This window comes from Nicotiana tabacum, chromosome 19, assembly GCF_000715075.1.
Source record: "Nicotiana tabacum cultivar K326 chromosome 19, ASM71507v2, whole genome shotgun sequence".
Classification (NCBI taxonomy): Eukaryota; Viridiplantae; Streptophyta; class Magnoliopsida; order Solanales; family Solanaceae; genus Nicotiana; species Nicotiana tabacum.
Genome location: NC_134098.1, coordinates 136,308,831 through 136,322,059, shown reverse-complemented (window position 1 = coordinate 136,322,059; position 13,229 = coordinate 136,308,831). Strand labels below are relative to the sequence as shown.

Here is a 13,229-nt window from a genome sequence, read left to right as displayed (position 1 = left end):
TATTATAGATTTTGGAGGTTCTTGGGATCAGTTCTTGCCACTTGCAGAGTTTGCCTATAATAACAGCTACCAGTTGAGCATTCAGATGGCTCCGTATGAAGCATTATACATGATTCTCCTGAATTTCCCTATTTCATTTAACTCCCTCAAATTTCTAATATTTATTATTTACAAACAAACTATAACAGGAAAATCATGCGGATACAGAGATCAAACAAAACAAACAATTATGCAAATTAACCTAACAAACAATTTAACAAATAATTTGTTTCAACATCTAAATTCAAAATTAATTATCCTAACACATCATGCAATTAAACTAACTACAGTGTAATTAAATATTAACCAAAGCATGCAAAACCATAAGATCAATTAATCTTGAATCCTAACTGGTCTAAATCATTTTTAACATTTGAGAAGAGTGGTACATTTGAGAAAAGCTATAAAAAGGAAAAATTACTCAATCAGAAAGAAAGAATTTACCCTCTCATCTTTAAACAAGGAGTTTCGACTGAAACTTGACCAGTCACAGTGGCCTCGACCAAAATGTGACCTCCGAGATATGGCGTGAAACTTACATCAACGGATAGCTCTCATCAAAAACTTTCGAATGATGTAAATTTTGACCATACACGGGGTGGAATCCATCAAGCAATAAAAAAGGAGGAAGGCGACGAACAAGGTTTAGTTTCGAGATCTAAAAACCGACAAAGACAAAGAGGCTTTAAAAGGGAAAGTTGAGGTATTTGGAGAGAGGAGAGGGTGGAGATTATTTGGTGAACGTTTGAGGGTGTTTGGGGGTGGCGCCGCCAGAGATGATTTTGTGTGTGGGCAGCTAGGGTTGAACGAGAGATGGAGGAGGTGATGAAACAGGGGCGGCTCAAGGGCATTTGAGGCCTAATGCTAAAGTCAAATGTGAGGCCTAAGTATTTAAATTTTAAAAAAATACTTAAATGATATATATGGAGTCAAATTAATGAAATACCAAATGCCAAATAAAAATAATACTAGAAAGATATTACCTGATTACTGATTCATGAAGTTTGAAGAATAAAGACTTTGAGTCCAAAATATCTAGTTGTTGCTTGTCTACTTCAAAATTCTTGCTGTAAATCTTGAAAACTATACTATATTTTTTATAAAGTAATAGAAGTATAAAACTATTGGAATCTTAAAAATATGATTGAACACTTTAACTAATAAATTTTTAGAGAAAGAAGGTGAAAAATAAAATTTTGGAGAAAGAAAAAAAATTTGGAGAAAGAATTCAAGAAGGTGAGAAAGAATAAATAGAAAGGAAGAAGATATGTAGGTTTTGAAATATGAAGAGTAAGATTGAAACATTGGAAAAGAAGGAGTAAAACATGGAATTATTAAATCAACTCAAATTGAAAATTATTCATCTATCATTTTTAAGTAAGTCAAAATTTTACTTTATTTACTCTAAAATCTATATGAAAAACACAAAATACTACTACATATAATTTTTTTAAATACCTATAAAATATATATTATTTCTGAAAAATGGGGCCCCTCGAAATTGGGGCCCTAAGGCACATGCCTTACCCACTATACTGTTATAGCCGGCCTTGTGTTGAAACGAGAGCTTCTTTAGGGTTTTGGGGGAGAGGGGGTATTCAGACAGTTAAAAGGGGATGGGGTAGGGAGTTCCTAGTCGTTGGATGAAAAGTGATGAAGGGACATGATTAAAACGCCTGGAATGACGTTAGTTTGGTACTTATGGGAGCTGGATTGAGTAATGGGGCGAAGGTGAGCGGATTTTCGCAAGAAATTGAGCTTCTTTGCTAGCCCAAATTCGATTTGAACCCAATAGCTCCTCTCTTTTCTCCTTTTTCTTTTATTATATTTTCCAAAGCCAACCACTTCACTCGATATTCCAAATTAAACCTATTTTTGCAAAATTAGCCTATTAACTCTCATCTAACCAATTATTTATCTAAAAATGCATGTAAAATGACTAATGTATTTTTTGTTATAATTTTCATGTATTAACTATACAATTAATATGTAGTTAATTCCTAAAAATGCAATTAAAACCTAAAATGGTATGAAATGAAGATTTAAATATTTTTATAATTTTTCTATGATTTTACGATATTAAATATGCACCCAAAAGCAAATAAATGCAGATAAAGATAAATTCTTAGAAATTCTATAACAACCAAAAAACAATCAGAAAACTGTTTTAGTGTATTTTGTAGTAGTATTTTTGTAGGGCAAAAATTACGTGCTCACATAAAGTATCGAATAAGACATGATGGATCCTCTTTGTTTGGTATTATTTGACTAAATTGGTGATTGTGGGTCACTGATATTGGTATTTGAGGAATTCATTGTAAGTATGAGATCATTTGAAGAAGATTTAGTGTGTTTTGATCAAAATTAGAATTGCAAATTTGAAGAATACGTTATTAAACAACATAGATAAATTATATCAATCGGGTAGATTTTGATGAATAATTTAACATGTAAGTTGAATGCCTGTAACACAAAATCATCCCAATCGGGTAGTCTTTGGTGAACAATTGAACAAGTACAGAGTCATACTAATCTTGTAGAGTTTACGAACAATCTAACAAATACGTCGAATGCAGATAAAACAAAGTTATACCAATAGGGTAGAGTTTGGTGACCAATTAAACAATTATGAAGCGATGCCAGTCGAATAGAGTTTGTGGGAAACTAACAATATAGATAGAAAAAATATATCATAAAATCTATTAATCCGATAGAAAAATATCCAACAAGCAATAAATGTGCGTGACTCCAAAGGTTATTTTTTAAATACATTAAAAAACGGGGCTATTATTTAAGGACCAACACCTTATAGGCCATTCCTGTAACTCACCCATCCAATTGGACGACGGTCCAATAACACTTTCTTCTATTATCCAACCTACCAGTTAACTGGGCTTATAAACTCAAGGCCCAGTATCGACCAAACCCGTACAAAGACATAAAACTAAACGCGCGGCCAGATTATACTTTGTGAAAGGAAAACAAGAAGTAGGGTTTTAGCTTTCAACACACAAACCGAAGAAACAATGCCGAAGTCGAAGCGTAATAGAGCCGGTATAGTACAACCCTTGAAATTTCAGTATCTGATTGCTGACTTGTTACTACTTAAGCATTTCAATTGATAAGGTGTTATAGTATTTTTTTTTAAAGTAAATTTCTGAATTATGAAGCTGATGTGTTGTGGTTTCTAATTGTAGTGACCTTGTCGAAGACGAAGAAGAAGGGGAAGGAGCACAAAGAAAATATAGTAAATACAATAAGGGAATGTGCGGAAAAGTATAGTTCAGCTTACGTCTTTAGTTTCGAGAACATGAGAAATCTCAAGTTCAAGGAGTTTAGAGATCAGCTCAAATCCTCTAGCAGGCAAGTTTTTTATTTATTTTTCGTCTGACAAATTTCCTTGAAAAATTATTAATCTTTATCTTAGTTGCTTAAAAAGATTGTAATATCCTGATATGAAGGATTTTGATATCAAAAGCATACATGTTGGGACATTTTCGAGTTAAGGCATCAATTTTGCTTTGATTTTAGGAAGGTTAGTTATGACTAATAATGTAGGATCCTATTAGCTTATATTTTCTTTATAGAGTTCAGAAAATAGCAAATTTTAATTAGGATTGTATGGAGGTACTCTCTACTTTCGCATGCCCATGTTTAGAATTTACATGTTGCGGATACCTTGTGCCTAAAATTTTAAATCCGACACATCTAGCTGCTCTGGCTTGCAAGAGGATAATATATGCACTATATTTTACTGAACCTAGAATTGGCTCGTTTGGCTATTACAGCCAGTTTCAAGAGTACGTTGTGTACATACAGTGAATGTGTTATCATTAAACAATTACATTTTCTCATACAAATCATTTTGGGAGGATTATTGATTGGAAGTTAGTATTGAGTTGGGAAGTCTCGAGGGGGATTTTTGTTGGTCTTTCGTATTAATTAGCAGCATGGATCGTGTATTAAGCATTATTTCTTTTTATTTCAGATTTTTCCTTGGATCGAACAAAGTCATGCAGGTAGCACTTGGGCGGTCAGTCTCCGATGAGATTAGACCTGGTCTCCATAAGATTTCTAAGGTAGGGCATGCCGACGTACACTATATTATCTGTCAAATGTCCAGTTGATTTTTTATTAGATTCTCTTCAATTATTGTAATTGATATCATGTCTGTACAGCTCGTACGTGGAGATTCAGGCATTTGCTTTACTAATTTATTAAAGGAAGAGGTCCAAAGGTAAATTCACAGATTTAATGATGCATTTGAGATACTGAAACTCTACACCTTATAACTCTGCTTTTGTTGTGAAAGGAAAGCATTACTTCTATTAGTGAGATTGCGTTAATAGTTTGTTGTCACTTGTCATCCTTGTCCATTGTGCTATATCCAAATTATTTATGCTGATTGTGGTGACAGCTTAACATTTTGTTGTTGCAAAAAATATCTAGCCAATAATTCCAAGTCAAATGCTCGTGGTTTTTCTTCTTCCGCTTCTCTTTTACGTTGCAATTTCATTCCTTGCCTGAAAGTTACGCCTGTATCCTGTAGCACTAGCTGTTTGTGTCTGCTAGAGTATAACCTCTGGTGTTTGCTTCTTGCTCCCTCCATTTCTTCCATTTTTCTTTTGGCTCATCATTTTAAATGTTGTCAGGTTGTTTAACGAGTTTGAAGAATACGACTTTGCAAGGACTGGCAGTGCTGCAACAGAAAAGGTATTGCAAAACTTTTTTTGTTAATACAAGTTGTTTATTTACTTTTATGGCGGTGTGCGCGGGCCAGATTACTAGCACCCCGGTTAAATCACCCAGTATGTGCTATTTCCCGGTTCCCACTAGCATAGGTACCGGTTAATTTTGTCCATCAAAACTTAGACAGAACTTCTATTCCTTCTTTATCCAACCTTGTATTTAAATTTAAGAATCAGCTCACTTCCGCACATTCCATGATAAAGCCGTTCTCCTTAATTGCGGTGTAAGGTCCAGAAAAGAATAATCTTTTCTGCTTGTATACAACAAAAATACTCAAGCTTGAACTTAAGTGATGTTATTTGTTTCTGTGGAGATTTAGTGTTTCTGTTTTAGGTTTTACTGCTGCAAAAAAAGAAGCTTTTGCCACTATGTTTTGGATGGTGAATTTATTTCTGATAATTTTGAAGCAACTGCATGCTAGCTTCGTTTATATTTACCTGTTTCCAATTCTAAGTATGTTCTGACTCTTGTTGCCATATTAGCTATATGTCAACTTATTTTTTATAAATCTAATTGCCATTTTGACTACTATAATAAGGACGATTTTACTCGAGAGCTCCTTCAGAAGATGCTTTCTCTTGGCTCAGTTGATGCCTCCTGCTACCCCTGTGCTGTTTGGTCTATAATAATTAAACCATATCGATTATCATATCCATTAAAGATTTGTTCTATTAGATAATTTGGGGATATTTTTATTTGATCTGAGCATGTATCTAAGGTATCTTCAACAAGTACCTTGCCTCAAATTTATATTCCAGTTACTTACCGGGTTCTTATTTTTGGTCCTTATTTGATCTGAGCATTTACATAAGGTATCTTCACCAAGTACCTTGCCTCAATTTATATTTCAGTTACATACAGGGCTCTTAGTTTTGGTTCAATCTCTCAGGTGGAGCTACAAGAAGGCCCTCTTGATCAGTTCACTCATGAGATGGAGCCATTCCTACGAAAGCAGGGGATGCCAGTTCGATTGAACAAAGGTATTAATCTTCTGCTCCTCTGCTGTTTTTGTTGTTTGCTGATTGATGATTGTAACATAATTTTAGTGTCTAATCTGTCAATAGTTATCTGTAAAAATCTCTGATTCATCTACCTATGTCGCACGGTGAGCAGGTATTGTGGAGCTTGTATCTGACTTTGTTGTATGTGAAGAAGGGAAGCCATTGTCACCGGAGGCAGCTCGCATACTGGTTTGTATATATTTCCATCTATCAAATTTCTGAGGATAGTTCCATTCTGTCTATTTCGTGTGTCATACTGGAGGTGCCTTATAAAAGTGCAAAAAGATCAAAACAGCATATGTTGAAATTCTTGAGAAATGAAAGCAATTGCCTTGTTACTGTGCAGCGTCTGCTTGGTATCAAGATGGCTACTTTCCGGCTCAATTTAATATGCAGGTGGACTCCTGATGAATTTGAAATCTACAGAGAAGGATTGGAAGAGTCAGATATTGAATCCTCATAGACAATTCTCTCACCTCTGGGATGACACATGTTTTACAAGATTAAAGTTGCACGGTATGGGTTGATCCTTTGATACTCCTAGAACCTCTTGCCAGCTGAAGTCACAGAGGGGGTGTTTTTTACTTGGTCTCAAGATATTAATTGACCAGTCATCAATTTTGGCAATATTATAGCTTCGGTATTCAGACTTCAGTATGTGTGTGCGTGGAAGGTGTTTGAACTATTTTGACTCTTCAATGTAACGGATTTATACTTATTCAAAAGGAAAAAAAATGTAACAGATTTTATGTGAAATTTCCTACTAAAATGTTCGACTTCGAATTTGGTTCTCAACATTCGTTGATGGTTGGCCTGATGTCTGGGCTTTCTGCGAGCTCATCTGATTGGTTTAAGATCTCTCTTGGTATATCCTTTCTTTGAAGAGATGGAAAAAACATCTAAATAAGAGATTTCTTCAATCGAATAATGTCACCTTTAGACCGACTTGATGTACTAGGAATAGTTTTGACACCTTAGTGTGTATATACAAAGTACTGAAATTTTGTTACTACCAATAATCAAATGGGCGATGATGCATTTTCATCCTCTCTCGTAGTAAAAGTGAACTTTTATCTCAAGTGCATCTAAATAGAAAAATGCATCATTCTTTTTTGCCAAACCAAAAAAAAAGAGTATCAGATAAAATGGGACAGAAATTTTGAATAATGAGTTGTCTATCTTCTCGGTTTTTATTGACGACACTGATATATTGCCTCTTTTTGTTTTCTTGAGCCGAGAGTTTTTCGGAAACAACTTCCCTACCTCTCGGGGTAGGAGTAAGTTCTGCTTACATACTACCTTCCCCAGACCCCACTAATGAGATTTCACTGGGTCGTTGTTGTAAGTTTTAATCTTCTTGCAAATAGCAATGATCAGCATGAATCCAGGAAATTGGAAATCAATTTAGCCAAAGGCATTAGTTTGTGAAGTTCATTCGCAAAATAAGTTAGGACGTTGATGAAACACTCAATCTAGAGGTTTAATATGTAAAGATGATTGAAGCGCTTCAGAGTTTTGACGTCTTTGGAAATCAAGGACCAATCAGAACAAGCAGCAGCTATGTCCTCTAAAATTGGAGCACTACCTGAAAATTAACACAAATTAGGGGTGTGTTTGGTACGAACGAAAATGTTTTCCATGAAAGATGTTTTCCTAGAAAATGTTTTCATGAAAAATGAGTGGTTTTATACCTTATTTTTCATTGTTTGGTTGGTGAGTGAAAAAATTTTCCGGAAAATATTTTCTAGTATTTAGTTAGAGAGTATAAAATATTTTTTTATGCTACTCTCCTCACTCACCCCTTTCCCCCAAGTCCCCATGTTTCATGTGTTCTCCTCCCCTCCTCTCCCCTCCTCTCCTTTCAAATACCCAACGTTTTCAGAACTCTATTTTTTTCAAGAATTTAGTTATTCTTTAAAAATTCACACAAACCTAAAAGAACTAATGAGATGCATTACTTTTTTATGCAAAAATAACGTTGAAATTTGTGTTCCATAACAAAAAAGAATACTCTTTTTTTGGTTAAAAAAGAAAGTACTTTTTCTACAACATGAAAATAAAGTACTTATTTTGTTGAAATGAAAGAAAATATTTTTTCTACATCTGAAAAGAAAATACTCATTTTGTTGAAATGAAAAAATATATTTTTTCTACATAATGAAAAGAAAATACTTTTTACTACATCATTTTGTTGAAATGAAAGAAAATATATTTTTTACATTATGAAAAGAAAGTACTTTTTTTGTTAAAATGAAAAAAAATTACTTTTTTTATATAATGAAAAGAAAAATACTCATTTGTTGAAATGAAAAAAAAAAATTACTCTATCCATAACATAAAAAAAAAGTACCGTTAATAATATTTCTATTTATGATGGGGTTTGGGGGCGAGGGTAGGGTAGGGGGTTGGGGCGAGGGTGGGGTGAGTTGGTGGGTGGTGGGGATGAGAAATAGAATGGGAAGGTTAAAAAAGAATTTTGAAAAATGTTTTCCGTTCTCGAAAACATTTTCCTCCAATTAGAGGAAAATGAGTTCATGAGGAAAATGTTTTACAAAACATTCAAGCCAACCAAACATGGGAAAATTGAAAAACATTTTACTTCGTACCAAACACGCCCTAGATCCTGTGTTGTTTTGCCCTAACTAGTGCACAAATTACAAGATAAACACACATTTCCCTTAACATCTTGGGCGTTGAGTATATTGATGCAGTGGTAAAATTCCACCAGGCTACCGTAACTTAAACTACGAGTTTCTTCAGCCTAAAATTAAATTCATGATGTCATGCTTCCAGTTCAGCCTTTTTATCCTCCAAAACCTTTAACTCTTTTCGCCAGCTTTCCAACTTAGCCACTTTTTCCAGCTGTTCTGACTTCATATCCTTCTCCTCAGTCTTCTGCTGTTGAGCTTCTGTCAGCCGAATCTGCACCAAATAAAGCAGCGTTTAATTTAGTGAGCTCAACAAAAATTTAAAGCTCCAATGGAGACCTTTAAGTGCATCTTGCCGCCCTCCCCCTGAGAACGTAGTACAGATAAATCACCAGCGATTAAAAGATTGTTTTTTTTCTCAGATTGATAGTACAAATAAACTACCAATAAAAACCCAACGCTTTCCAAAACTACCCAATGACCAGATTCTAATATATGTAGTATTTGAAAGATGAACCATTAGTAGAAATCAAAGGAAGTCCTCATGTCACAGTTCGACAGTTCCAAGAGGTCATTCTCAAAAAAGAAGTTCCAAAGGTGATATTCCCATCTATGTGACATTTGACCAAAGTGTTGAGATGGGAGCACCTTGGACTGAAAATACAACATAGAGGTGAACCAGCACATGTATGCAGTTGTTATGGATTCAAAAAGAATGCACAAACATGTCATTACCTTGAAACAAAACCGAATCATCCATTTTGATGTACAAAATGGAAACAACAATTTTTTCCACCATCTAATTGTGAAGTAGAATAATAAATTCCACCAAGGCATGGAAAACAAAGATGATAGCCGAGCATCTCTAAAATGCAGTAAGAAGCATCTGAGTTATGTTAAAGAACTTGAATGATGGCATGCCTTTGGAGAACTGGAAGCACTGGAGGACATACCTTTTTCTTCAGAGCTCGGATCTTTTTGTCAATGTCCTGCACACTATCTCCCACGGCAGAAGACTCGATTGAATTTGAAGGGGGGACAACAGGATTTGCAGATATCGCAAGACTGTTTATCTGGGACATAACTGACTCAACCTGCTCTGGAACGCCAACTGAATTTTCAGCAGATGAGACTTCACCACTCTCTGGATTCTTACCCTTCTCAACTGCAGCCTGCCACAAGTTGTGTTAATTATAGCAGCATTTGGTTCACAACATTTGTGACAGAAAAGCAATGCAGTTTTTAAGTCATCAAAGCTCAATATATTTATTTATTTATTTGTGATTAATCAAAAAGCCTCTCACTAATATCGCAACATGATCGTCCCAGAAACTACATCCTGTATACAGTGTTGATCTTCATAACTGAAGGCCTAAGTTTGAGGATGTAAGATTGGATGAAAGTGAAGGTCATTTGGGAAGAGGTGAGATTAGAATTTCTTCATTAATTTACTTGTATTTTGGTATTAAGAGGACATACCCTTTGTATAGATAGTTTGAAAGATCTTTCGGGAGATTAACATTTGTATATGAGTTGTAATTTCTGATCTCACCTATGCAAATGGTAGCTGGATTTGGATTAGACATAAGGTTGACTTATCAACTAGAAAAGGTAACAGTACAGGGAAATTCACTCTAGAACATGTTATTACAATATGCTTAATCTTGCAAGGACACTAAGCCTAAGTCATCGCCTTGGAAATTGCCAGTCAAAGCAGAGCCCCAATAAAAGTTTCCCATTTTGGTTGGATAGCAGTACATGAAGCTGCCTAACTCAGTATAACCTGAGGAAAATGCGCTCATTTCGTGCAATAGGTACTTCGTGTAAAAGGTACATCGAGGAACCTAATAATCTTTTCCCATTATGTGGGTTGGCAAGGTAGAAGTGAGATATTTTCCAAATCTATTGGTGATTCAAAGGGTAATGCCTAGATACCCCATGGCAAATACCTCAGCTCAGTTGATAGAAAGCCACAGAAATATATTCAAAAGATAGTACGTCATCCAGCTTGCATTTTGTGGGCTTTCGTGGAGGGAGAGGGACAAGAGATGCTAAAACCTAGTCATACTCTGAAGTCCAGGTGATTGCCATTTGTGGTAATTTTAAATATATAAATTTACTGCACCTTCATGGTGCTATTTCATTGATAAGATATCTGCTCGTTATAAAAACATACATCCGATAACAAGGTGTCTAACTTTAGTTGTTCGTTTGCTGTCGCATATTACACTGTGACTGAACTACAATAGCCTGGGAATGCATCCTTGCTCTTGCTCGCCAGCTTTGGTGAAGGAATTTTCTGCTAATCCAGGTTTTTATCGAGCAAGTTAGAATTAGAAGAATTTGGGGAACTGATAACTATTAGCTTTTCTGGTGCATCCACAATTAGAGAGACCTACGAGCCATTGGGGGTACTACAACTGAAACCACGTTATAAGAAACCAGCTTAGGTCAAATATGGTTGTATGGCCAACTTTGAAGCCCGATGAAATGCCATTTAATTCGATAATCTTTCATCATGAACTGCAGCTACTGCCCACTTGCATAAGCTAGCAATATAATTGCATTACATTAAGAATAATGCACATGAAATGCAGTTCATTATTATATTACCTTATATCTTACAGCAGTATCATATACATCACTCATGCCATCAAGATTTTCAGTGCATTTATATTATTATGCCATAAGATATCTGTCTATGTCGTTTCATAGTTGAAGAAAATGAATAATTTGGTCGAAAATAATATTGATTAAAGATCTGCAACACTGCAACTAATGCAATACCAACTATGACAGTTGACCAAACAAATTGGGGAAAAAACTTAACTGGACTAGGTGACGAATTGAGCGAATAATACATAGTATTAATTAACCATGGTTATACTAAACCTTATGTAAAAGCATATGTCATGGCCTTCAAAGACGGATCCAGGATTTGAATTTTATGGGTTCAACTTCGGGATTCTACCACAGTCCATTTGATTTACTGAGTACGGAATCTATTAATTATACTTACTTAGTGAATTTTAAACACATATACATAGTTTGAGTGAAGCTATTGGGTTCGGATGAACCCATAACAATAACACTACATCCGCCCCTGATGCCCTTTTACCTTTGGTGGATGCACGGGTACACAGATAAGTATCTTCCCGACAAACTGTTCAGGCCATGTAAACTAATCCTCTGGTAACTAGAACAAAGCTGACTAAAGAATAGGGTAATAAACAAGAAATAATGAGAGGAGTAACAAATTTGAACCTGTTGACGCTTTTCCTTCTTCCTTTCATTCCGCTTGGCAGCTTTAGACTTAGGTTTAGCCTCCATCACCGGATCATACCCCGGCGGAACATCCTGCAATGACTCCATTTCCTTCTTCCACTGCCATTTCCCAAAGCACCAATTAATCAACACAAGTACACACAGAATAAACCAAAAACAACATGTACCACAAATGTATACTTACAAGAGCGCCTTTAGATTGGTAAACGGCAACTTCATCTTGAGGCACATAACCAGCCCTAATACGAATGGGTTTACGGAGGGTTCCGTCGGGGCGTCGGGTTGGCGCGAGAAGTCTTTCTCCTTCTTTTAGGGTTTTGCTTAGCTCAGCTGCCATTTGTTTCGCTTCGTCCTCTCCTCCTCTGGTCGCCATAGCTAGCTATCTCTCTGCTGATTCTGACGTTTTTACTGAGGGGACGTTAGAAATCGCTTTCATCAACTCATCACTGGTTATTTTACATTAATTTGTTGGCTTCTAATCATCACAATTAGTAGCAATTAGCTGTCTTATGTTCAGTGTCAGATCATTTAATCGAGTCCCTTGAAGTGGTGAATCACGGGCCGGGTTTATATTTGTTAGGGGGTGGTTTGGCGGTGGTTATTAGAAAAAATAATGTAAGCATTAGCTCTATCCATTATTAATATCTTATTTGGTATATTTTTTTTAACTTGTGTATAACTAAAATCATATTTGGTATTATATTATGTATAAGTAATGCATAGAAAATTATGGCATTAGTAATACCAAGGCTATTAATGCATGTATTAGTATGGTTAAAGACAAAATTGTCTTTAAAGTCTCTTAAAGCTTTAGAATATGGAGGGCATTTTTATAAACAACTATTTTTCTTAAAAATTATGCAATTTATTATAATTTTAATACATCACACCAAACAATAGATAAGGAGTAATATATGCATAACTAATGCTTACATTACTAATACACCTTATTCCGCACTATTCTTATATTCCCTGCCAAACGACCTCTTAGTGTGTTGGGCTCTCTGTTTTAAAAGGCATAATTGGGACTGGCCTGGGGCTCGCCCAAGGGCGGAGCACTCGTAAAACGCCCTTGGGCTTATGTGTGAATCTTAGTTCTGTGAGACTTACGTCCCGGACACGCCCAACGCCCAGCGTACTGGGCTCGCCTAATAGAACTTTATGCAATTGTGTATAACTAATCTTGTAAATCCTCAAATTTTCTTAATAAATCGTTGACTTTAAAATTATTTTTTTCTTAATCATAAATCATTAAGTTGAGAGTATTTTATGTCATAATTAAAATAAAAATTATTGCACGTTATCCACTAAGACTGCTATAATATTAAATTTTAAATAAATCTTTCATTTAAAAGGTATTTATTTATTAACTTTTGTTATGTCTTTATTATATAATAGTCCAGAATTTTTTTTATAATTATTTTCCTAATTTTTTTTTTTGCGTTTATGAGATACAATACTTTTTAAATTTAATAGCTCAGTATTAACTATTAACTATTTACAAATA

General features: G+C 35.1%; 2 protein-coding genes across 2 annotated transcripts; one reads left to right on the top strand and one right to left on the bottom strand.

Moving 5' to 3' along the window:
* The first annotated feature begins 2,957 nt into the window (after positions 1-2,957).
* Positions 2,958-6,572, top strand: LOC107807980 (uncharacterized). Its single transcript, XM_016632458.2, has 8 exons — positions 2,958-3,093; positions 3,237-3,402; positions 4,028-4,118; positions 4,218-4,276; positions 4,692-4,752; positions 5,678-5,768; positions 5,902-5,978; positions 6,136-6,572. The coding sequence occupies exons 1-8, from the start codon at positions 3,066-3,068 to the stop codon at positions 6,250-6,252; spliced, it is 690 nt and encodes a 229-aa protein (XP_016487944.1). The 5' UTR covers positions 2,958-3,065; the 3' UTR covers positions 6,253-6,572.
* Positions 6,573-8,252: 1,680 nt separating this feature from the next.
* LOC107807981 (partner of Y14 and mago) lies at positions 8,253-12,256 on the bottom strand. The gene is made up of 4 exons (XM_016632459.2): positions 11,907-12,256; positions 11,702-11,821; positions 9,391-9,609; positions 8,253-8,711 (listed from the first exon to the last, which is right to left on the bottom strand). Exons 1-4 carry the CDS (start codon positions 12,093-12,095, stop codon positions 8,571-8,573), a joined length of 669 nt encoding a protein of 222 aa, XP_016487945.1. The 5' UTR covers positions 12,096-12,256; the 3' UTR covers positions 8,253-8,570.
* Positions 12,257-13,229: the final 973 nt, after the last annotated feature.

Coding starts and splice junctions, on each gene's coding strand:
- LOC107807980 (XM_016632458.2), top strand. CDS start 3,066: ATGCCGAAGTCGAAGCGTAATAGAGCCG. Junction 5,769..5,901: donor GCCAGTTCGATTGAACAAAG/GTATTAATCTTC, acceptor CACGGTGAGCAG/GTATTGTGGAGCTTGTATCT. Junction 5,979..6,135: donor CGGAGGCAGCTCGCATACTG/GTTTGTATATAT, acceptor GTTACTGTGCAG/CGTCTGCTTGGTATCAAGAT.
- LOC107807981 (XM_016632459.2), bottom strand. CDS start 12,095: ATGGCGACCAGAGGAGGAGAGGACGAAGCGAAACAAATGGCAGCTGAG. Junction 11,822..11,906: donor ACCAATCTAAAGGCGCTCTT/GTAAGTATACAT, acceptor GGGAAATGGCAG/TGGAAGAAGGAAATGGAGTC. Junction 8,712..9,390: donor TCCGAGCTCTGAAGAAAAAG/GTATGTCCTCCA, acceptor TATTTGGTGCAG/ATTCGGCTGACAGAAGCTCA.